General features: G+C 35.6%; 1 protein-coding gene across 1 annotated transcript in view; it reads right to left on the bottom strand.

The window, feature by feature from the left end:
• Positions 1–25,875, bottom strand: part of FSIP1 (fibrous sheath interacting protein 1) — a gene marked incomplete at its 3' end in the record, with an annotated part of 78,432 nt that extends 52,557 nt beyond the window's left edge. Inside the window, exons 1-9 of the mRNA XM_009699470.1 lie at positions 25,840–25,875; positions 24,283–24,472; positions 23,317–23,415; positions 21,796–21,968; positions 20,770–20,854; positions 17,281–17,379; positions 14,176–14,276; positions 13,355–13,462; positions 6,722–6,886 (exon numbers count right to left, since the gene is read on the bottom strand). Coding sequence (XP_009697772.1) covers positions 6,722–6,886; positions 13,355–13,462; positions 14,176–14,276; positions 17,281–17,379; positions 20,770–20,854; positions 21,796–21,968; positions 23,317–23,415; positions 24,283–24,472; positions 25,840–25,875 — 1,056 coding nt within the window. The remainder of the gene's footprint in view (positions 1–6,721; positions 6,887–13,354; positions 13,463–14,175; positions 14,277–17,280; positions 17,380–20,769; positions 20,855–21,795; positions 21,969–23,316; positions 23,416–24,282; positions 24,473–25,839) is intronic.
• Positions 25,876–26,756: the final 881 nt, after the last annotated feature.

Here is a 26,756-nt window from a genome sequence, read left to right as displayed (position 1 = left end):
AAAACATACTCTACTCATTCTTATTTTCAGAAGCAGTTCAAGCAATCTTAATAAGGACACGCAAGGAAAAGAATCTCAAGTAGCATGTCTAATTGGAAAGAAAAACAACCTTTGCAAGTTAACATTCAACGGAAAATTTCTCAACATAAATAAAAATGTGAACATCTGTAAACCACTTTTTCTAAACATCAAACAAATCTATGAGTTCTGACATTTAAACCAAACTATTAGTTGCCTGGAAACAAACTTATTTTAACACAGTACAAATCTTTGAATATATATTTACAATCAGCAACAGCTGGCAGTACCGCAATGCCAGCAAATTTTCCTGTAACAGAGATATAAACAGCACCATCTGTTAATGACTAGCATCTCTCCAAACTGGACTAAAGTTTAATGTGGGCCACCTAAAGTCAAATTCTTGAGTGTGTAAAGCTAGGCTTCTAAATACAGAGAGAGTTTTTTAATTAAATATGATGCCCAATGGCAAGAAATCTGCATGACTGACAACTACACATAAGATAAAAAAAAACTAGTTATTTAAAATTGTGTTTAAATATGTGATATGACCTCTATATCTGCAATATAAATATAGAGTTGGCAAAGCAGTTCAAAGTATAAAAACTGAAGCTCCCTCTAATAAGAGGATTTGCTTTTACATGGCTTATTAAAAAAAAAGGTTATACCTATTTCTGCAATTACATTTCTAAATCCAGTCTTTCGATCTGTGCATATATAGAGACATTGCCATATGAGCAGTTAGTGCTCAGTATGGATCAGAGCTGCAGTTATGATTTGTTCTAAAAAGCAATGTTATGCAACTAGGGGTACTGAGAAGTCACTAAAAACTGTATTTTATTTCGGGGTTTGTACGCATGGACTACTGGTGGATACTTTTATATGAACTCAGCCTTCAATGAAGAACAGAGCCCGACCTGCAAACAGCATCTCTGAAAATATTATTGCTGCAGTACCACCTAGATTTAAAAAGGTAACAGTGAGGGGAGTCATAAAATCAAAAAAGTTACTACCTTCACATTTTTACTTTCTTTTCTACACACATTTCTGAAGCAAAGCTTTATGCAGATCTCCCTCCTAGTCTTTCAAATAGTTTCAGGCATACATGTTTCATTTTACAGACAGCTCAGCTGCCGCAAGCACTTACGAACATCCTCTTCAAACTTAAGGGAAACTATGTATCACAACTCACTTTTCCTTTTATCACACTCAGTATGATTTTAAGCCTGGTTGCTTCTGTAGTAAGACAATATTGCTCTATGAAAAGAAATTCTTAACTGGGATAAACACGACAACTTTATTCTCCATAAACTTTTCTTGAATATTGATCTCTGCCATGATACCTAACCAATTCTTATCAGAGTGTGCTGGATAAAACTTGAATTACGAACATTTACCAGAAAACAGAAGTAAAAAGTACTTCTTTCAACATTTCTCCAACATCAACATCCACAACTGATATAACTCTATTTAGATGAGATGGTAAAAAAAATTGTTACTATTTACTCTCTCTCTGATAACCATGGTTTTGCACACTTCAATCACATTCCCTCTTACTCCTTTTTTCCAAACTCTGTGTAAGTCAGTCCTTGCATAGAAGCCATTCTATACTTCTGAGCATTCTTGTAATCAGTTTTCCATTTTTTCTGTACTGGTCATGAGATCCGGGGAGCACAACTGCACAATAGTCAAGCTATATGGTGCACTACAGATGTATTTTCTGTATGATATTTTCTGTTTCATTCCATATTCCTTTCATAATTGTTCCTAATCATCTATTTGATATCCGAGTACTACAGAGCATTAAGCTGCTGCTTTCACAGAAGTAGTTCTTACAGTCTCATTTCTCTCATCTCTGAATAGTAACTGATCAGAATTCACAACATATGAGCAAAATTAAGACTTTTCCCCACTTACTAATTTTTTAATATTTTTCTCAAGGTATCATGAAATAAACACAGGAAGTATTACATCATGGAAAACACTTTACTGTCAATGTTTCAAATGCTTCAAAACCATCTTGTGTTTCAATTATATAGCGCGGGTACATAGTGGAATTCCATCTGGGACTAAAGACTTAAAAATCCTAAAGATAAGGTAGAAAATAAAACTGTTAGATATGTTACACCAGGGAAGATACAAGTACTTAACAACAGCCAAAGCTGTAAGGATCGTAATGCAAAACAGAAATATCCAGTATTTAAAATTGCTAATATTATGTTGCACTCCCTTTTCTCCAAAATTCTATAAATAAATAAAACCATAATCCCACCTAATGGAAGATATTAGTGTCATACAATCTTCTTGAGCCACAAAACTGGCTGATCAGCTTATTAATCTGCTTCTAACCATGCCCTGAAATAGAGATACCTGTCAAAATTATCTGTTTTGGGGAAGTGCAGGCATAGAGTATAGGCTATCAAAGAGCTCATTAATTGAAACACTAGTGTATCTTCAGAATTTTTTCTCGTTTTGAGAATTTATTTAGTTTCAAACTGTTAATAGTCTACTGCTATAATTGAAAAATGGAATATTTTTCTGATAAAAGAAACTCAATGAGGTATGAAAGAACTCATCACGGTAACACACAACATTAAAGTAATTATCTTTATAAGACAATCACGCAGTCAGGTATTATTGTTTATTTAAACACTGTCTCCATTTCCTTTCATTCTCAGGTAGTCTTCCAGTTTTTCAAGCTGGTAACTGTACTTATCATGCACAGTCTTAGCCTTCATATTGTTCATCCTACCATTTTCCTATCTCTTCCAGGATTACATGCAACTTAATCTGTTCTTCCTCAAAAATATTTAGTAAGACAGAAGCATTTTTAAATATTTAATTAAGTTGGCACCAGAACAAAGAAATGTTTCAGAGAGAAATACAGTTCTGATGAGAAACATTTCCATGTAAAAGAGAACATTAGTCATGAAAAAGCATTCTGAATCCAGCTGGATTCATTGCACAAAAAGATGAATCTGTATGCTCCTCTGTAGGATAATTAAAACCAGTTGTTAAAGATTTCGGAGTCAGAGCATAGTTACTATATCCTGCCAAAGTATCTATCAGTGGCAGAAAGCAGCTCACCCATTGAGCCAGTGGAAATTCAGTGTTTGCATTTTGAAAGTTATATCTAATGCAGTTCTTGGAAGAAAAGAATGTGCAGCTTTATGACACACAACTCTAAGCTAATTTTGTTTTAATTACTTCTGAAGTTCTAAATGCAAATCCAAGCAGATGATGTACACATTAACAATTTTTCCCAGTGTTCTCCATCACTAATGCATTATACCCTACTCAACCACAACAGATGAAATCCACATCTCATGGAAATCAGAAAGAATTTCAGCACTGATTTTTAGAAGAACGATTAATGTCACTGAAATCAGGCTCTTCTCCAAAGGAAAGGACATCCATGTTCCAAATCAGATTGTGTCCCATAACAACCAGACTCATTCAATATAAATTCTGCATATTCAGGGGGTTTTTTTAGCCCTCTCCTGGCACCTTAATTTAAAAAAACAAATTAGAAAAAAAAAAAAAAACAAACTCCTAAAAAACAGATACTGTAGTGCATTCAAATTTGCATTCCATAGCATCTGTGAGAATATCTTTATCTAGCAATTAAGTTTACAGAATTTATCTCAGTTATAGGTGAAGTAGTGATACAATTTAAGCTGAAACTCTGAATAAAAGAAATCAATAGAAACTTATCTAAGACTTCAACAATACCAGATTATCACTGTTGGCTTTGAATACTACAGATTGCCAGTCTCACTAACAAACATTTCATCTCTCAATGTTTAGAGAATACATGTAAGAGTGAATAAATAAGGCAATTCCTGTATATTTAATTCAACCTATTAGTAAGTTAAATGTGTCCCACTTTTAACTGGTTTTACAGAGGATAACAGCCTTCCACTGCTGACAGCTAGTTTACCTTCTCATTTAGCTGCTGTGGTCAACTGAAGAAGCGATTAAAAATCTTGTCATGAAACACTTGAAATTAAACCCAACAAGGGGCAGACAAACAGAACTCTTACTGCCTTTGTCTTGCATGCAGTATTCATGCTAACATACCACAAAACAAGATCTTCTTTCAGCAAGAGCATCATTCAATTAGTTTCTTCAGACCCCTTCTAGGTAGGTACCAGTTGCTTTTGATCAGGTTCCAAAAGACATTCAGTACAAAGAATTCTGATATTTCTCTGTGACCCACCTATTTTCTAACATCAGAATGGATGCTTCAAGAATAGTTTAAGTTTTTTAAAAAGCAAATTCATTAAAATTTCCAGTTTATAACAATATTAGGGGATATTGATCATGATAAACAAGGCTGTTTTTAAAAGACCATGAGCAGCAATGAACTTAGAACAGCTACTTGTAAAAAAAAAAAAAGTAAATTTTCATGCCTTTTGTCAGGAAGCTCTCTGAACTCGAAATAATCACTAATTTCTCAGCTACTGCTGCACATGACTTCCCTTTTTTTTAATAAAGCAACTGTTAAAGGAATTTGAAAACAAAAGGTGTTGAGAATGAATTCGCATAACCAAATTCAGAGCTTGAGGTGTTGTTATTGCCATGTGTGAATTGAAGAGCAATTTTTTTACCTACCAGAACAAAATCAACCGTAACCAAGAACATAGGACTAAAGGCTAAACCTGGTATGAAGCTTCCACAGTAAGCAGTCAAGCTCCTGAAAGTTGAGACAACTATTTTCTCCTCTACTTACCATAAAAAAAAGTTAGCAGCTGAAATTCTGTGTAAATATAAACAATTCCAATCATGTCACAGTGCTGGATACAATCACACTGCACCTACCAAATCAGGCTTCATGAAGAATTTAACACTGACTTGCCTAAAGTCTTGATCACAATGAAGCTAACGTAACCACTAGACACCCTGTCCTCTGCCAGGAGAAGCAGCTCTGGACACACTTAGGAATGAAAGCACCTATGGGATTTTGGAGTCTACAGGGAAGGCATCTGGAAATCGAGACACTTCTGGAATTAGATAGCTGCAGAGTAGGAGGGTTTGTTTTTATTGTCTGTTTTGCTGGTTTTTTTTACATTAGTTTTGCATTTGCACAATTAGTGTTATTCTAAATCCAATTTTAAGTAACTAAAGCCTCCTACTCACTTCAACTTATACTTACTCTGCTTAGTTCTTTCTCTAAATTTATAAAACCACCTTCAAATAGTCCTATTCTTTAGTAGCTTTCATAAAATGACTCACATGTTTATCTGAAGAAAACAAAAAATGACAAATGGAATCCGGTAAGCATTTCCCAGAACTACAATGTCTGAAAGCACTTATATGCTGCAAAACAAAGGGCAACTGCTTTTCACTAATGAAGGGTAATTTATTGAATTAACTATCTCTTTTTGGTTGTTAAGATTAATATTATTCAAAAAGATAATGCATTACTTTTCAAAAGCATACACTTAAATGCAAGTTTCTATTCAAAAAACTTTTACATGAAAAGGAAGCAACCACCACCACTTGGACAAACGTTCCCAAACAGGGTGTTCACTGTCACAGGCAGTCGCACTAACATCAAGCTGATGTCTCATAACAGTGAACACAAGATCCAGCAGTCATTGGCAAGCTCAGGCCCATGAACCTGAAGTTGCTGGGTAACAACTGGCTTTGCGTAAGTGATTACCCACTAGAGGGAGTCGCTGTTTCACACATTAAATCCCAGTTGGCAAATATCCGTGTCAACATGCGATTCCTCTGGAACTGTGAGAGCAACAAAAATACTACTATAGGTAAAACAAAACCTGAACTTCAGAAAGAAGTCAATACAAAAAATTACGGTAAAGTGCCTTTAGAAAGAGGAAAAAAAACCCCACAGGTATTTTAGCCATTCCAAGAGATGTTTCTCATACACTGGTAACTGAAAACATAGGTTTTGCCAATGTACACTCTTACAGAGCCTTTGATATACCTGTTCTGGCTATAAACTGTACATTTAACAGAAGTAAACAAGTTTTGTACAAATTAGTACAAAATAGGAATTATGGTATTTTATGTTGTATTTCCCACATTATAGCAGGGGCAACAGTACTGGGGTATGGGATAAATTGAAGTCTTCTCTGTACAAAATTCAGTCAATCATTTCTCAAGGCTGAGACCTCAAAGGGTTCTTAATACTGCTCACAAGGGAAAAGACAAACACCATTAAAAACAAGGGACACACAATTTCAATTTATTTTTTCCAGTCTTTTATCATTGCTTATCAGTAATTGCTTTATCTTTCAGATCATAAGTGAAGAGGCACTTTTGGAATCCCGAGATAGGAAGAAACCTAATTCTAATTCCCAAAGATGAATAACCACGGGTCACGTGTTACTATGCTGACAAAACCACTGAGGCCCTCACGCAGTTAAAAATATCTGAGTTACCAATTCCTGCATATGAAATTTCTTGTTGAAAGTGTGGAATCAACAAAAGTTGAAAGCAAGACAGTCCTTGAATTATATATTACTCAAAATAGCAACATATTATTTTTCTGTATGATTTCTATAGCCAAAGATTTCACTTCATTCTTTAACACATGTACTTTGAGAACCAATAGAAGATGCTAAAGAAAAATGCAAAACATACAAATACAGTCACACGCTGTATTTTCTTTTACATCAGATCTCAACACATACTTCAAACAAGAAATCTGCAACATAAGCTCTGTTCTGTAATATACCTGATAAATCTGGTCTGGAGATTTTGAGCAAGAGCTGGAAATCGCAGAAAAATCCCCATCAGACAGCAATACTTGAAGCTTAATGTCTATCTCATTTAGGTGATGAAATTCCATCGGTTCAGGTGCATACCCTTCTCCTGGTGCTAGCCTGCCAGATATATCCTCCTATTGAAAGATACAGAATATAGTTAATCCTCATTCCCAAAGAAAACAACTTTAAAGGCAGTTACACATCAAGTGCATTTATTTTTCAGATAAAACATACTTAAGAATAAAATGTAAGTTTTCATCCATCTCAGTATACAGCTGAAATCTGCCAAATATTCATGTACCTAGCACACTCAAAAGCAGATATGGACAATATAGAGGCAACAACAATTAGCGGCATACATTTTTTATTTTTAAATATAACCAAGCAGCAACTTAAATGGACTTAAAAAACATATATATTTAATTTTATTTTTAGAAAGCACATGCATTGTTAAAACGTAACAGCAAAAAAGGTGTTGTGTTAACCTTAACAGACTTCTGATATTATTTTACTTATTTCTATAAAAGTCCAAAGCCTGTGTCCTCACTGACTGGCCACTCAGAAGCCCTGAAATGAAATTGCTTAAAGCCAGATGCTTTGCCTCCATGCCAGCTGGCCAAAGAGCAATCAGACAACTCCCAAGTTCCCCATCCACTCTTCTGAAGGTTAAACAACTCCCTTGACCAAGTTCTCTTATGCTCAAGAGAAGCGCTTTGGATAGCTAACGCCTTTTTCTTAATGATGCATCTCAATTTATCACCTCTTAGTCAAGTTAGTCAAACCTTTAAAACAGTCTCATGCCATGTCATGCCTATCGCAGCTCCCTTCCATGGATGCAAACTCTTCCCTTGTTACAGTTCCTGTATTTGTTCAACATGGCAGCTCCCCTTTGAAGGGATAATTGCTTGCCATGGTCTAACTTGCATATAGATCTTGCTGTCCAGTGCTCCACATCACTTTCTGATGCCCCTGACATGAAAATCAATTTAGGACTGTTGTGCTCCTCTGCAAGATAGTGAAGAGGAAAGTGACTGGCAGATGTAGATCCACCAGTCCTAAAACAGAAAACATGAAGAACATGCTATAAGCTCACTTTTTCAATGCTAATATTGAAGTGGAAAAGTACAGCCCTCACAAACTGCACTAGAACTGTCCTCAACATCATCCTAAAAAAAATGTTGCGCCTTGCATCTCAGCACTTCTTGTTTGCCCACTTATTCTGGAGACACCATCTTACAGCTTAAGTCCAAGGAACTGTACAGACAGTTGACCACACAGTAAGCTTGAGAGCGCAAGATATTTTTTGCTTTTAAAACAGACAAATGCAAGTCAACAGGCATACAAATGAGACATTCCTGACTACACTGAACACATCTTGTCAAACTCCCCCAATGAACTTGCATCTCAAAGTCTGGCAGCAAACGCAGAGACACATCTATTCTGGTACATATCAATCACACCTGCAGAGCAGCATATTAGAAGTCCAAATAAAGTGGAACATAATATATTACTCCCTACTGTCCTCTGAAGGAAGTAGAAACAACAGACTGCTGGGCAAGTCAAAGAAGGAAATACAATCAGCAGCTATGTCTAATAGGACGACCACTTTCCATCTGATAAGGAATCAAAACCAGAGAAAGCCTGACCAAAACCAGGCTTGGAATGAACTGCAGAGGTTGACGCCATGGCAGAAACCACTTGGAGCCAAATCTCAAAATGAAGGATGAGATGCAATGTGACACTTAACAATGTATCACTGAAGAAGAAAACAAGGCATCCAAAGGAAAGAAAAGGAAGTGCTCCGAGGTGAGTAGCTGCCGCCCATCTAGAGCCTCAGTATGTCATCACAGAAACACTGGGAGAGACAGAGAACACACAGTTCTTTTCCTGATCATGACTTACATGACTTTTTCCTCTTGAGGGAAGTAACACCTATCCAATATGAATATGTGCTTCTAATACAGACAGAGGGATATTATGAGTGAGCCTGGCCCACTTAACCCAAACAAATGAGCTCATATTCACAAACAGATGCAGGTTCTCCACAGCAACCTGGCACTCCTGTCTCATGTTCAGGAAAGCAAGTCTGCATGACCACCATTGACTGGGAATGACACTAGCAGACTACATCTCTGTCCTGACTGCAGAGAAACACTAGCTAGGACCTTAGAAGGGCAGGGCAGGGCAGGGATGTGGGGGCGGACATGACTGTATTGCTGGTTTCCTTTCTTTTTCCTAACAGAAGAGGGCCGGGACCTTACCCTAAGACTTCAACATCTGTCTTGCAAGGGATTCATGTCCACTTTTTTACAGCTTCCAGATTAGTCCTCTGGCTATTCAAGCAGCCGCATCCACACAAGAGGAGGAAATATCAGCTTCCAATTACAATAACACTGCTATGAGGTCATCCCTGGTTCATCCCTGTTACCCTAAAGCACAGTGGTTGCAGGAACAAAAAAAGTACACTCCAAACACTTGTCATAAATTACCTCCATACTAAATTTAAAAAAAAAAAAAAGGAAAAAAAAAAAAAAAAGAGTCATCTCTTTTGTGAAACAAAATCAGTTCTTCTAATGCTTTCTCATACAAGTATGGTGACACAACTAATAAGCCTGACTGGCCATGACCTGATTCCAGAAGAGCCACTCAGAAATGCCTCTAGAAGTTTGCCAGCTTTTTGTGGAAGCATTTGTTCAGGTGAAACACTGACCATCATAATGTAAGTATCCAATGCGGTACTACGCTTGTGCCATGACAACCACCCCCTAACCAGACACTGAAGAGCATAGTGCAAACACACAGAAATGACCCTACAGGAGACAGTTAAGTTGCAACTGGGCTGACTAGATACATGTTGTCATATCCCATGCTCCAAGTATCCAAATTACTCCAGCAGTCACTTTGCTCCAGGGTTAAAGGGACTCATACATTCTCTTTTGTATTTTCAAGATGGCTTTGTTTGGAAAATAAGCTTCTGTCCTGTCAATATTTCCTGTGTGTTAACTCAGAACAATACTTTTATAACAGCACAGTCAGTGCTTATTACTGTGGAAGATCTGAAACAAATTATACCCCTGCAGCTTTGACAATTAGGTTAGCATGAATATGTACTTCTAAAATATTTTAAATACTAGTCAAACACTTCTTTAAAAAAAGTGAGAAGTGCTGTTTGTAGTAAGAGTCAAATGAAGTTATCTAATCCACATTACACTTTACAGAGGAATTCATACAGCATAGCCAGCTCTGCCTTGATCAATAACCTACAAAACATTACTTTAGCCAATGTGGTTGCACCAGTTTTTCAAAAGTCAGAATGAAATAAGATAAAAGTGGCCATCAGCTGCACAGTTACACAGGCCAGCTTGAAGCAGTCTAGATTACTCATTAGCTGATAATTTCCTCATGATCTTGGTTATAAAGCAGCCACAGGAAATGCCTCACCCACAATATAATTCAAATGTGGGAGAGGAAGAATCCATTTCCAGACTAGACATGTTTAAGTAACTAAGTATTATCCTTTCTTTTATTCTACTTTGGCAGTAGATTTAGGAGCTATTTTCTTTAAAGAGGTGATCTAGTGCAGACTAGACTAACCCACAAATTACCATTCCCATTCTCGTCCATTGTATCAAGAACATACAGTAACACACGTTCTGTTTAGTGATGTATTTAATATTTGATATAAATAGTAAAATCTCTATAGATACATGCCCACATGATAGTGACATGTGCCAAATACAAAGTTTGGGTAAAACTCATACTTTTCCATTGCCTTGATGACTTGAGAATTGCTGCCAAAAAAAGGTATACATTGCTAGTCAGAATTTGCATTAGCTATTCTGCATAAATGCCTCTAAATTTTGTGAAGGGCACTAACTTAAAGAAAAAGAAAACCCAGTAACTACGTATTCTGAGAAGAGACTTTTGCAATCAGTAAAATAATTATGAAAAAAGCACCACTATTCTCTAGGTCAGAAAGCTATGATGGTTACTAACAGAAGGCTACTTAAAAGTTCTTCAGATCTTTAAATTTTGATGTTTATCAAATTAAGGACCATCTCCACAAATTGAAACACATCCTCGATCAGGAAAGAAGAACAGAAGATATAGTATTGTTCAAAGACCAATCTTTCTAACAAGAGGAGAAAAACAAAAACCAAACGAAATTCCCACAACCCTCTCCCTACTGTTTCTTCCTATTCAAAGGCTGGATGTAGTACTGTTTCAGCTGAACATTTAGTCACCCTTATGTGGGATTATAATGCCAAAACAGCATTTGCAAGCAGATCTAATAGAATACCTTGAATCTTTTCCTAGAATACATAGACAAAAAAATAATTAAATAATGATTCAGTGAGCTTTAACTTTGATCTTCTAGCATCCAACAAATTAGAAGTACAATAAAAATCAACCCTCCTAACCAGTAGATCAACATTAGACCAAAGAGCCTTCCACTGCATTTTTTTAATGCTAAATTATGTCAGCTAAGTCAAACATCTCAGTGCAACATCATTAACTAATGAGTATTTCACACAGATAAGTCAGTCAATCTGCAAGCTCAGTGTTCACGTCCAAAAAAATATTAAATAAGCTTCTATGTGAAGTCAGGGAAAAAGTGTCAGGTCAGACGGAAGACTGGTGCAATTCTACTGAAGCCAAAGTTTTTCATCTCATGAACACAAGCACTGAGTGTGGCTGATAGCTTTAAACCTCTGCATCCCAATGATGAGCAAAGGTTATGTTTTCCGTGCTTCTAACTTAGCTTACTAAGTATGAAGGAACAGTTAGTATTAAAATACTGCACATTTATACAATCTTAGTCATTTGTCCATCAGGTTTTCCTGACTGATATGGACTCCTTCACTTATATTTGCACCACAAAGCTCTGAAAATGCCAAAACGTACTGTATATATATTTACTAGTTTCCCTAGAGTAAAAAGAAAAGTTTTGGACCACAGACCGAATGAGTTTCAACCTAGAAATCACACTGAAGTTGGGTAAATTACAGATTTGCTTCATGTCACAAACCATGGGTAGGTTAGTTCTCTGTTTCCATAACCAGTGTGGACTGAGATGAAGAAAATCCTGAGCTCACCTCCTTACCCCATATCCTGACACATTAATTTATAAAAATGGATTTTAGACACATTTTAGAAAAGAATAATGAAGAGCATCACCTCTTGGATGTCTTCACCACCTTATTAGAAAATAACTCAAAATAAAATATGGGAAAAGACATTAAAAAAAAACCAAACAATGTTACATTGACTTTTGTTTCTTTTTCTCACACCTAAGTTATTTAACCTACTGAAAAATAATTTACTCCACATCATTTATAGCTGTATAAATTAAACAGAAGCCGGACCTTGGATATATTTCATTCATTCTACACAGAGTTCATATCTTTCTTCTTAGGTACCGTGATTCAATGTATACTTACATATGTTGTGAAAAAGTTCATAACATTACTATAGACTTAACATAATGTACATTTTAATGTAAAACAAACTAGAAAGGTCACCTAATTTCTTTACACAAAGCAAGCATTCTCCCAATAATTCTTCTTTATTAAAATGCAGGTTTCTTGAAGCATTATATCAAGTTTACATAGTTTGAGGATTTTCATTCTATGAAAACACATCTTCAGCATGTTTATTACCATCTATAGTTGAAAAGTACGGTAAGTTCCTAGTGTGATTCATTTTTCAAGCCAAATTTTATCTTCCCATCCTAGCAGCCTTATGATTACTTCCATAAAACAACAGAGCACCCAAGAACTTCCTTCACTGTGATATTCCCCTCAAAGCAGTAAGAAATAAAGGCCACCTCCTAGTAACTGGGAGATCAAAAGACTATTTGATGTCTTCATGTTACTGGAAATCATTTTGTGGCACAGACTCTCCAAGAAGAAGTGAATGGCAAGACAAACAAACACTCTTTTTTACTCTCCATGAGGAAAGGTATTTCTATCTACTTCAGCTCTTCATATCCACTGCAGTATGCACACTGTACGTTCTTTAACAATATTATGTTAAAGAGTAAATGTCTAATACTTAAGCAGATTTTGTCTCCTCCATATACTTTTAAGACAGAGCAAGTTGGAAGCCACACAAAGATGTCATGTTATCTTTCTAAATGGACACAGAAGCTTCATCAATGTATATTTCCCCAATTGCTGCATTCTGAAGTTCATATCCTCAAAAAACTCTTGGGAGTTTTTTTTGACATAGTTGCTGGCCCTTTTACCTGACGCTACAGCACTAGCCCCTCAGATTGATAAGCCGCAATTTCACATTTTATGTAGAGAAAACAGGTCATCATCTTCTCTGAGTGTGCTTCTAAGGCTCCTTCCACCATGTCTAACTTTTCTTTTAAGTTCTGCTGTTTTTCTGAGGCCAGGCATGTCCAAGTGTTAGTAAAATGAACAAAGCCGCCAATGAAAATTCATTCTTGGAGACAAAGCCAATTGGATTTGTCCAGCTTTTCTCTCATATCTCAGTAGGCTACTTCACGGTAGGACTAAAACCAAATCAAATTTAGATTTACCATAAAAATAAGGCAAATACAACAGGCCAAATACAACAAATTAAAGTTGCCATACCTCAAGATCTTGCAATTCAAGTCCATCTTCGGTATCTTTCAGTAGTTCAATTAGCCTTTTCCTTTCTCGCTCAAGCATAACAATCTGGTTTCCAGAATCCTTTGCTAGCTGAAATATTTACAAAAAGAAAAAAATAAACCAACTTGAGAACTCCATTAGTTCAAACAGCACCAAAACAAAGTTTTTAAACTCTGTGAAATTAACATCCAAATCTTTATTGTTGCCATAACGCAAATTGCCACTCTGACAGAAAAATCTAGCAGCCTACATATAACAAGTTGACAATCTTACAACATTTTTTGACATAGCGGGGGGCAGGTAGATATTTTTCTTTGGATGGAAAATCATTATAGCTACTAGGTCTTCACAGGAAAAAAAAAGCATGAAAATCAAGGCATTTGTTTTCTGACAGAAAGAAGTCCCATGCAGGCTATACATGAAAAACCTGCATACCTATTCCTTATCTACACATAAGAACACCTTCCTTTAACTTAATAGTAAATACTTTTAAAGAATGTTTTAGGAAGTATTTGCCTTCAAAACAAACTACGTCCAGACACAAACAGAACAATTCAGTTTCCAGTACTCTTTAGCAAATACATAGAAGTATTATCCCCACCAATATGAGCATCCAAGACGAGAACTATCTTATACAGTACTCTGCCATAACAACACTTTTAAACAGCAAGATTTTTTTCATTTACACCTAATCAGCTTTTTAATGTTCTTGATAAAAAACCCCAGTGTCTCTAGAAGTCCTTATGTACTATTTTTAGTTAACATTTAACAAAATATTAATGATTTTATGCTTTAATGCTTACCTCAATGTTCTTCTTAATGAAATCTTGATTGTTTTTACTTTTGCTATGCGTCTTTTCTGCTTGATTAAGAAATTCATTTGTTTCTAATTCACTTGGATTATCTGAAGTTTGAGGAAGAAAAGTTGCTAAGTTATGATCATTCCTTGTCTGATTCAGTGAGAGCTGTAATAACAGCAATCCCATTTAAATTTTTAGCAAACACATAAAGTGGACAAACTTTTTACATGCTGTTTTCATTATTTATATAAACCATATTGCTATATTTAAAACATAACTATTGACAAAATCTAATCTCATTTTTAAGCTTTTATTATATGAGATCATTCAATATTGCAAAGGCTAAAATACTTTTGGATTTCTGACCTCAAAAATGTTAAACATGGCGGTTTCAAAAGCCACGGCATTCTTTTTTTTCGAACCCTATCATTGTTTCAGTTTTATCATCAGTACAAAACCAGACAGTAATTTTTTTGAAAACCACAGAACTATTTGGAGACATATCAAGCACATTTTTTAAAATAAAACAGCTGAAGAACAGATGATATAGTTCATATTATTATAACACAGCTTATAAGACAAATTTTCTTTAAAAATAAAATTCATCATAGAACTGTAAAGCTATTAAACAACCACATGATATTCTGACAACATCACACGTATGCTTTTTTTCAACAATGGATTTCTATCCATCATACAAAAATGGGCACATATTCTGTTTTTCAGAGACTTTTACCAGTGTTAAAACAGAAATTCCTTTACGAACAGCAAATATTTATCACATTAAATAACAAGTCTAAGCAAATACAACCAACTTTCCAGTCTCGAAAACTACTTCAAAAGTAGGCATGGTACTTTTTGATTTTGTGGAAAGTAGAGATTTGAACAATGGGTGGGCTATTTGCCTACAAAACACCCCGATTTAACATGTTTGTTAATAGAAGATAGGCTAAGGAAGTTTACGTGGAAGTAACTCTGAAAAAGAGTGAGTAGACTGAAGCGAAACTCCCAAAGACATGAAATAAATTCCTTGCATCCTTTTACACACTATGGACAAAAAATTGTGTAACATTCTCATCAATCAGACTTACTCTCAAATTGCAAGCAAATCCTAAAGGACTGAGGCGCTGAATCTGACCAAGAAAACCCTGTCACAGTTCAAATGCACAACTGTTTACTGAAAGCATCACAAACTGTCTTTAACATTACCACATCTTGAATCTATCAAGGAACTGGATCATATAAGAATTTACCAATTAATACAAAGATGACAAGTTGTATCCTGAAATGAGCAAAACACACCAAACTCCAATGTAACATGCAACATATATGAAACATTATTTCTAAGCTACATCTTTCTCTAACTGTAGAATAAGTGTTTTTGAGACGGAGCTATCATACAGAACATCTCAGAACATTCAAGTAAAGAAGGGACAGACATGGATCACTGGGACAAAGAATACACTGAAGACTGAGGCTGCAGCTCAATAAATTCTGCATATGAGTTTTGGTAGATTTGGTACAAATTTCAAAGATTTGGTACAAATTTCTATGAGACTGATAAAGTAGTTTTATAGAACTAATACATACATTCTTCTTCAGAAGCTAAGCTCCTCTTATTTAGGGTCTGCCTTTATGACAACTGCTACACAGAAATCCAAAATCCAACAGTAAGTCTTAGCAATCCAGAAACTACATCAAAAGCCTCCAGCAGAAACCAGCAAAAGTCACTTAAGTAATTTATTGCTCATAAGTTGTAAGTGATCTCTATTTCATGTGTTCCCAAACTAAGAGAATACAGAACATCTCAAAATAGCACAAGCAACAGCAACTCCCCATCATGCCTGTACTGGGCACTTCAGAAGTCATTGCCATCCTGAATACTGGTAATGAAACCTGCCACTGCTATTCAAGGACACTTCAGCACAGCTCGGAAATTGTGAAGGTGGAAGCTGAGGGTCAAGCTTCATTTTAAGGGAGGAATGAAGACACATGGTAGGAAGACAGAGAAATCAGAAACATGGCACTGCTCCAATCCAGTTGAAGAAACATTTAATAACACAAAGTTAAGGTCATGTACTGGTGGACTATGACAAGTGATAAGATAATGGAGCTGAGGTCCAGGTTTAAAAATTAAAACATGCAGTCACATTCTAAAAAGTGAAGAGATTCTGCTGCCATCAATGGTTCAACCTTGAGGAATACCTGTTTATTATGTCCTTGTCATCTTAGCCAGTCACCAGGAAGATAGATTCCTTCTGTTTACATAGAATGCTAGATGACAAAGAAATAAACAATTGCAGCTGATAGCAATGGCAGCTGAAGCTATTCTTCTTATGTCACAACACATGTGAGAAGTTACTCAACCATACAAATTAGACTTTCAAATAGGAAAAGAACAGAGGCACAAAAGCACAATTCCATTTATTTTGAAGTGTTGGACACACTACACTACTACCAGCATTTGAAACCTCTATGTAGTGCACATAAATGAGTGATGTCTAAAAGAATCGGCACAGATGTTTAATTTTTGCCAAAAAGTACTTGATCCACAAAAGCAATGCAGCCTTTACAATAATCAGCATAATAAAATATAAAAGGAGTTGTCTGAAGATTTAGGTTTGTCACAACATCTGTATAATTTCTCCTGAAAACAAACAAAAAAAATTACAGAACAGTTGAAACTGTATACAGCACCACTCTTCATTTTTCGATGATTTCTTGAATATAAGCCTATTAATGAAAGTTATAGTACCTTAGAATAACAGCAAAGACAAGTTTTTTAAGAATTTCCATGAAGAATCAATGACATATTTTACAATGAAGCAGTTACATACCTCATCATTTTGCAATGAAAGAAAAAAAGGTTTATAAACCTGAAAGTAAAATTTTTCTTAGGATGTTAAGTAAAATGTTTTAGATAAGTCACAAACAAAATTATTCCCTTTTATCATTTGTAAAAAAATAAGAACTGTTGCCATTCCACTAAGCAACCTTGCTTTTTCTGATTTCATTGGCCTAGTCACAAAGGCCTAGTCTTCATTACCCACCTAATGTACATGTTTTGCCGTATCTAGAAATACAAACTAAACAACTAATAAAGCTTACCCTGATTATATTGTGTTTTATGGCAATCATAATCCTCTGGATTAATTTGTGTGTGAAACACTGACGTACATATTTCATCTTCTTTAGCACGGGAAGGATCTGCAAGGAATTTTTTTCAGTAAAATTTAATTGAAATACTTAAGATCTAGTTTCATTTGTATCATACTGTAAGATCTCAGACATGAAAGTTAAAGAAATTTACTTGGATAAATTACATAACCACCATATTTCTCAAGAAATAAAGAAGGGAGAAAAGTGTAAAGTGCGTTTCTTAAATAATTATGCTGTTTCATACAGCTGTGGTTTTGTTTTTAACAACTACTGCCCATACAGGACAAATAATTACATTCTAGAAGACAGAGCCCAAGGCACTAAAGTTCAAAAGCCTCTGCAGACACCATGTGGCAGGTCATCTAGAACTTTGAATGAGAACAAAGTATCCAGGTTTTCACAGCTGGTGTCTGTCTGTGCATGAATTATTAGACTTCCAAGTGGCTTCGGTCAAGGGTATAGCCTGGAAAAAAAGTGTTCAAACACCTCAGCACGCAAGAGTTGTTTCAGTTACTCAAAGAAAAAAAATTCAGTCATGGTACTGACACATATCAACTAGAAGTATAAGTTAGAACATTAACTTGCAGTCTATACACTTAGCACTTAGAGAAAGGAGCTCGTATTGCAAAGAAACGTATATATCACACATGAAAAATGTGAACCAACATCATGTAATAAACAAGTTTAACGGACTCAACTAAAGTATGATTTTGTTACACAGAGCACAGAGGAATTAATTTAAGGCCATTTAATTAACTCCTGATTTACATTTCTGCCATGAGTGTTTCAGAGGGTTTTTTGTGCCTAAGGGGCTGCGACACAAGTTGTTAATGATCTTGTACCCAGAACTTGTGTTTCATTTCACAGCCACATTAAAAGCTATAATTAAATATCTTCCTTATATGATTTATTTAATAAAGCTCTTCATCAAATTCAAGCACTGAAAAGCAAAATATATTAATTACATTCCATTTCAGTATCAACCAGGGCAGCTGTCAGGGCACTCATTTCAACAAACAAACAAGTAAGACCTGAAAAGTAAGGCACTACCATGTCACATAAAATTCAAGATAAAGAACAACCTGGAGAAAAAATACAAATCTAAACTATGCAGAGTTTTGCCAACATGGTACACCAGAACCCATGGGATGCACATGATCTCTACCGCAAGGAGTCACCTTTGAAATAAAAGAGGAATTGAAGCATGGAGTTCATTAACAACCATATAGTCTTGCTTGCCTGTTGTTTTTTACTATATTCTGACATCTACTGGAGACTTTTTAAATATCACCCGTATCAAATTTTGTGTTCTTCCCCTAACAATCCAAACTTTAGCATAGAAATAAAAGCAGGTTACTTTGTAATAATAAGTTTTGTTGAAACGTTTTAACCACACATTGTTACCATTATTATGCACATACTTCCAACATTCAAGCCAAGATTTTTGCTCAACAATAACCATTCAGACCTCAAATTCTTGTTCTCTCCCCAGCAAGAAAAAAGACAGCATGCACCACAATTCTATTTCCTTTCAACCAAGGAAACCTTTCAACCAAGGTGCGCAGACTAAGGACAGGATGCAAAATGTGTATATGACTGACATATCTCTCAGAACTCCAGCACCAAGACAGAGTATCCAAACAGCAATTTTTTTAAAACCACTCTCAAGCAGTTTTGACATGATATATTCTTGACAAATTCAGTCTGGTTTTGTTCCCCCTGCCTCTCCCAGTAAAGACATTGTGAGCAGAATGCCTACAGTTTGTTCCAGTGTCTCCCCCAGTAACAGTCTGGCCACAGAACAAAAAAGGACATTTTAAAATACCCAGTATTTTCTTTTTCCAGGTCTCTGCAAGCATGCACGTCCTCTGTGCACTCTTGAAGAAAGCTACCAATACTTCAGAACGTGCTTCAACCCTAGCTTTAGAACTCCAACAGAATTGTGTCCTTGTGACTCAGTAGAGAAAACATTCCTAAATAGTTTTTCCCTATTCTATCTAGAGATTTACATTATTGGTATTCACTGTAATTTTTATCAGTTAGTCTTTTTTTGTTACATATCACATTCCACATTTCTCTGTATGATTAACTATTTGTTTATCTTTCCTGTTAAAGAATTCCATCCTTCATTAGTCATTGGTCTACTTTTAATGCAGCTATATAATTTGGTGTTTTAAATGCTACTTAAGATGGAAGTGATTTTTACTAGAAGACTAAAATGCAAATATTTATTCTTATTGGTGTGTTCATTTCCACTTTGAATATTTTTGTCTTCATTGTTACTTTGTGACAAAACTCAGAAATTATCTTATCAGATTTCCTCATCTTCTCTTCCTGAGAATAGTTTGTTAGTATATCTTTAACATAGTTTGACTTTTTCAAACTGCCACCTATCCTAAATTTTCTTCCCTAGAATTCTCAGGAAAACAGTTGACTAAAAAAAGCTAAGTTCATGTTTCATATTCACTCCTTTTCCTTAGAATCACACTGAATATTATTTGATGATCGCTGTTACTCAAATTCTCTCTCACGTTCAGAATCTTAAATCCTTTTCGAAGTGAATTAAATGTAACATAATCACTATCAAATTTAATGTAAATGACCCATTCACCTTTTGGACCATGCTCCAAGACCTGGGCTGTGCATGAATCTTCCTATATTGTTTTCCAACACACAATTCAGCAGTTAGTATCATAATTTGGTCCCATTCTTTTGGTTCTCCTGTTAACAATTCCTAAAAAGGTTCAGGATTTCATTCCCTCTGGACCTGTCATGTTATGAGATCCTTACCATGCATCTCAGTTTCTCTCCGGCTCCCACACGAAAACATTCTCCATGATACATGTGTGGCAGGGCCCACATCCCTAGAGCTTCTAAGCAACAGTTTTAGGCCTAGTAATTTTTAACTGCCTGCCTTTTCTACACCAAGTACCCCGGCCTGGCAAACTCTCTAAGACCACCAATAACCACATATCACTAACTTCATCATTTTGTTTGTTTATCAAAGCAATTTTGAATTCCTTGCTTATTGCCCAAATGTTCCAAAGCAGTAAAAGACATCCAAGTTCTTCCGCAGGTTTCCACTCTTCGTTTTCCCTATACATGCTATGATTATTTTAATCTACCAGTGTTATCAGTCGTGCACCCTTTCTGAAATCATCTGTGTTTGCCATCAACTTGAAAAATGCAAGTTATACTTATCCTGGATTTCTACCCTCCTAGAGCAGCCAGCTCTTTGAAAAAATGCAGGTTTTATAAACAAAATTAATGTGATAATGCAAAAATTATTTCAGTTAATTTTTCAAATATTCTCTTGCTGTACATTATTTTACTGTAAAGGTTTGAAAGGTTTATCTTTATAGTATCCAACAAAAATATGAATATTCATCAAAACACAGGATAATTATATCAGGGTATTTACTTCTCTTTCTTACTTACCAGCCATATCCTGCCATGATGTGATCAAAGCTAAAAAAAGTTTTGTGTTTTCTATCTCCTCATGGCTTCCAGTGGTTCTGATAGACTAGTCAAAAGAAAAAAGCATAAATATACAGATACATGCATATATTTACTTAAAAGTAAATACTTTAAAGCAAAATACTCTGTCTGCTTATCAGGTCTAACGAACTTCAGATCTTATTAAAAATTGCTTGCTCAGTGGCAACATTTACTTCCTGCTTTATTTTCTTCTTGAGGCTATCTGAACATCTCCTAAAGTTATATCAACGGCATGGTGGAACTTTAAAGCCTCTGTTATATACTGTCTCTTAGATGGAGACACATTTCACAAGGCAAAGAAGTTCTGTAATGTATATATGGCTCTGAATCCAAATCCATTGAAATTAAGAGACGCAGTCAAATCAACTGCAATCATGTCTTTTTAGCAAGTGACATTTGTATTCATTTAAATTATACAATACTTAATCTCAGAGGAAATACTAACTCTCATGTTTCAAGGCTTGAGGTGACATTTAACTGCTAGAGACACGGATAGGATAGGAATAAAGTGAAGGAATTTGTGCTGTAGCATTCTTATGCCTTCTTTAGGGGGCATCTCTAATTTCTTCAGTGATAGACAGTACTGAAATAGATGGACCTAAGAACGGTCACACTAGAGCAGAATAAACGCTTATAGGTCTGGGTTCACACACATTACTTCTTGTCATGCCTTATCATACCTGCAAGTAGTGAGCTCAAGCATAAGACTATGCTAGTAAACCACATCTAGACAGCTGTATATTTGGCTATTGGTCATGTCAGTTTTTAAGGACCATGGCTGTCTTTCAAAGCCTACCTAGTCAATATATATTAAAACCTATACAAATTTACTTTTTAAGATCCATTTCTTCACTTTAATCAGCCAACTGTGAGTTATTTAATAAAACAAAATGTCTGTGAACTATGATAATTCTGTAAGACAGTACTCTGACATACTATTTACAAAATAAGCAGAACACTTCTAACCTGAAGTTCTTCCCAGAGCTTTGCCCTTATTTCTTTGCCTTGTTTGTTAATTGCTCTTTCGTTCAAATGTTTTTTTGCCAGTATTGCGTCAAGTTTATTCATTTTCTTTATAGCTGCTTGAACCTGAGGACCTACATCTGTTTCTTCAGAATATTCCAAGTTGGAAGAGTCTGCTGTAGAATATATTTAATGTTAGTTTGAAGCATTTCAACTTAAAAAAACCACAAAAAACCACAACTAAAAAGCAGTACAAGTAATTTGATAACAACCATAGACAAGAGTACAATTGCTCTCAAGCATGGATATCATGTTCATTTCTAAACCTGTTTGTAGCAGTGAAAATTATAAAAAGTCTTTGTAACAGAACGCTGAATCTAACTGAGCTGTATCAGTTGGACATAGAGGTGTGGGGAAGGAAGAGCCCCCCCATTTTGGGCAAGTGATTCAATTAAAATTTATAATGGAAGAGTGGCATCTCTACAGTATCAGCAAAAATCACAGACAAAAGAAGCTTAAAAATCAAAAATAGTTTCTTCAGCCTGACTACTACAATACAGGTTGAAATGTCATACATTAAAATGAATAATTCTGGGGTTAAGAGAGACTCTGTAATATTCTACTTTCAAATGTTATAGAAGTTTCAGTCTCAACTTATGTCTCAGCCAAACCAGATCCTGACACTGGTTCTAGAAAACCATTGTTTTGAAAAACAGAAAAGATGAAACATTATGGAAACTACCACTATTTAATTAAAATAGATTTCTGTATTGTGTCTTTTTTCCCTAAACATGCAGATTACAATTTCTGATCACTTTTAGCTTTTCCCCTTCCTATAGCATCCTCATGCCCTGCCCACTTTTCTGGTCAAACTTAGCTTCCACAGCAGGAGTAGACTTGTAGCACTGTCCCTATTCCACAGACTTCCAAGTTTTGGAGTCCTGCAATATTTTTCCATTTTCTAATCTTCTGAGGTCAAATGCTTTACATACCCATTGATCCCAAGTATATATTGTGATGCATTGGTCTACTTTATGCCATAAAAAGAGATGAGTGATACAAGGAGAGAGCTATAAAAAACTAACGCAGCCCCAAGGAGAGAAGATTAAAAAAGAGCACTTGTTTCAACTGGTCTGAACCCAGCAGATGGATTTGAACCTAAAACTACTGAGTGAAGTTTTGAAGTTGAGTTCCATCCAATTTCTGCTCCGAAGATATTTAATATTATGTTAGATGACCAGCACTGCTGCACTAGATAGAACCACCACCAGATTCTGCCTTATTAGATTGACTGAATCTATGTAAAACTCAAATAGTATCATATAATTAAAGTTAATATCCTTTAATAAAATAATCTTTAAATAAAGAATTCATCCAACACATATACATTTTCAATTTGTAGTATTTCTTTCTAACTATATAATATACACACAAATACACTATGGTCCCAAACTCTCCTAAAAGCAGGAGAAAAAAAAAGAAGGTTTATTGCACTGTTCACTTTATACACCTGAAAAGTAATACCTGCTTTTTCATTACTTGGTTTTCCAGGGGAAGGTTCACAGAATTTTGAAGTCTGTGTTTCACTGCTATCATCTCCAGAATATGAATTAGAGATACGTCCTGAAAAACACAGGAAAAGGCCTTTCACAATAAAATAGATGTGAAATAAACCTTTAGAGGTACGGTTTGAAATATTAACAATTAAGAGACCAAAATACATTTTTGTCAGTTAGGGATCACCACATAGCCTCTGCAGTGGATTACTGTTTAAAAAATGGTATGTACTAGTACACCAGGACTCAAGTTAAACACAGGAGCAGGAACCATGGCATTTCTTTTGACCTCAATTCTGTCATGAAATCTTGTCTAAACTTGAAGGAGATATCCAAACTTTCTGCTTCACATACTGGCCTTTGCTTCTCTAGTTTTAAATAGACAGAAGCTCTAGTTAATTTATTACCATTATAGAATGCCAAAACAATGCCATCTGAAGCACTTCTACAAGTGCTTTCATTAAAATGAGACAGTGCATATTTACATTTCAAGTATGTTAGTAGTGTTAGCATTGTTCAGTTGTTAAATACTATGACTTACAACCACCATTTCCAACTTCTTGGACTGGTGAACCATGATCTCTGTGAAAAGTTTGACAGAAACACCTTACTGAAAATACTTTCTAACATGGTTTCATGGAACACATGCAGATGGTTTCTCCTGATCTTTTAGGCCGTCATCAAGGTGAAGGTCACAGCTTAGGCGCCACGATACATACACTGTAGTGGTAATGGTAGTAATAACATATTTCTATCAAAGATGGATTCAAAATAATGAAGAGAAGTGAAAGTATGAATTTTGATACCTCCTTATCTTCTAGAATTTTACCTATTTGCATCCCCTTTTCCCTTCACCAATAGAATTTTACCCAAACTATACAAATCCGATATTTGGTCTAGCCACAACACAAGGGAGTGTTAGTCATTCCCACACCTGACAGCTCGTTGGGATTCAGTATACACTTTTGAAGAAAGAAGGCTGTACTCTCCACTGTGGTTTGCTGATCTGTTCTTACTTCCTTGACATCGGATTCCTCTCTGTCATTGCCTTTGTTTTCTTCCGGACAGCAGCCTTCTGGACTGCCCCTTTGATGACTACCAGCCAAACAGACAGGTGAATCAACCTATGAAATGCAAATTATTTACCACCATAAAGACAGAAACCTTTGGGGGGAAGAAAAAGATAATCATAATAATCATGTACTATCACAAAGGCTAACAACGATTCTATACAAGACTGCAGAGTACTTCTTAAATACAAGAATCATTTTCAGATCTGATACAAAGTTCTGGTTCTTAGATATCACATTGATTCTCAAGCTCGTCATTCCACAGACTGCCAGACTTAGGACTGCCAGGCTAGGAAATGATTCCAAAGGTTTATGCCATTTCTGCTGCAGCAGAGGGTACAGCCAACCGGTTAAGAGTCTGTGTGTACAACAGCCTCATCCATTTCCTGACACTGTGGGTACTCTGCACCAGGCAGCATCCCAATCTCTTGCTCATACTATAGAGTTTTTTTACAGTCTTTGAAGGGCTGAAAAGCTTATGCTTAATTCAGCAATCTCAAAAGACTGCAGTTTTCATCCAATAGCCTATGATGTTTAAGTCAGAACTTGGATTCAGAGTTATCTGATGTTAATCTCAACACCCAACTGTGAACCTATTAAAAAAAAAATTTAATACTTCTGTGAAGTATCTAGCTATGATCCCATTCTACAGACAGGTGAACAAAGGTACAATACAATTGGACTAATCTATGTAAATCAACCTAAATCTCTAATTCCCAAGTCTCAGTTCCTACATCCCAACAACTATATCACATATCCTGTTCCCAAAATTAAGTTAATCCCCAACACCAATTTTCTCAGAGGATGGATGAACTGCTACTTCCGATGGACTTTGTTGAGTCCCTGGAGCTGATATATTTTTTGGAATATTATGAATTATTTTTTTTAAAACTTGATTCAAATATATCCTGAGAGAGCCTTGTAGTCAAAAATTCAACTCATGAGGATTGCTTAAATGTTTTCTTTTGATAAGTAAAATAATTTTCATTCTCACTTAAATTTAAAAGCACAAATGGGATGGAAGTGAAGTTAGGCACATACTGGTTCATGCATCAACAGCCTATAGCTGTGTATCTACACATTACCGCCAGAGTTTCAAATGTTTTTCCTTAAAATAGAATTTATTTAATAATCTGATTAAATATAAAGAGGAAGACAACCAAGTCTTCCAGGTTGTAATGCTGAATAGTCCTTTTTGTGGCAAATATAAAAGTAATACAGATTCAGAAAAAAAAAAATTAAACATCATTGCATGCATGCATAAGGAGCAGCCCACATTCATGAACTTTCACATAACCCCTTAGCACACCTGCAGAGCCCAGAACTCTATATGAAGCTAAAAAAGCAGAATGTTATTTCTTCAGCATTCTACTAAGAACTAGGCATAGAGTTTCTGACCTGCTGAAGGCGAAAAGAATTACCTTTGGCAAATGTGGCTCTGCTGTTAATGACTCCATAGATGTATTTAAAGATCTACAGTTAGGATAAGACCTTGAGCTAGATGCAGATGTTGAAATTTTATCCGAGCTCCCCCTTGTAATATCGATTGTGACCTAAAATTGGAAAAAAAAAACAACAACCTTTCAAACTATCAGTTTCATAATAAAGCAACACAAGCCCAGTAATTTTTCAGATGTAGATTAAAGTTTCAAATCCTTTCCAGCAATTCAACATTGAGAGGTCTTTCCAGTACAGACCAGCTCAAGCATACGCTTTTAAAAATATGTACAAATATACATTTGTATCATCAAGCCAACCAAATTATTCAAATGTGCTTACCGGCAAAGAAACTTCAAATGGCTTAAATCTTAAAAGGAATCTCAAAACAAAGGAAATGTCATGATTTTTTTTTTCTTTTTCTAAAAACATGGGCCTGGCAAAGTTAGCACCATCAAAAGAATGAGGGTATTTTAAAGACATCTCGAACGTGCCAAATAAAGCAGCCAAAAGCTTTTTATATTCAGTAGTTCTAAACAGGGAGAGTTCCCAAATTCAAACGATCACATTCCCAGTCTCAATTCAATTTTGAGTTTAAACAACAGAAACGTGTGGTTCTTTGCAAAAACTGCGTGAATTCACAAGAATTAAATATTTGAGCATGTGACACGCACTGGTAATTTTCAGAAGGCCCAAGTGAATACAATTTTTTATTGCAGTGCAAGAAACAGGCCAAACTGAGACACGTGCACAGGTCCATAACGTGACACAGTATAAAGAAGTGGGCACAGAAGAAAAAGAACAGCTTATACTCCTTCGTTCACTTGAACTCCTGAATCTCGGGCTCATTCACTGAGGAGGCCCCTTCCCACCACCGACCGCTCGCAGCCAGCCCCGAAGC

The sequence above is a fragment of the Cariama cristata genome, unplaced genomic scaffold (assembly GCF_000690535.1).
Source record: "Cariama cristata isolate BGI_N322 unplaced genomic scaffold, ASM69053v1 scaffold7054, whole genome shotgun sequence".
Classification (NCBI taxonomy): Eukaryota; Metazoa; Chordata; class Aves; order Cariamiformes; family Cariamidae; genus Cariama; species Cariama cristata.
Note: the sequence above shows the minus strand (reverse complement) of the source record. Positions and strands in the feature narration are given on the sequence as shown.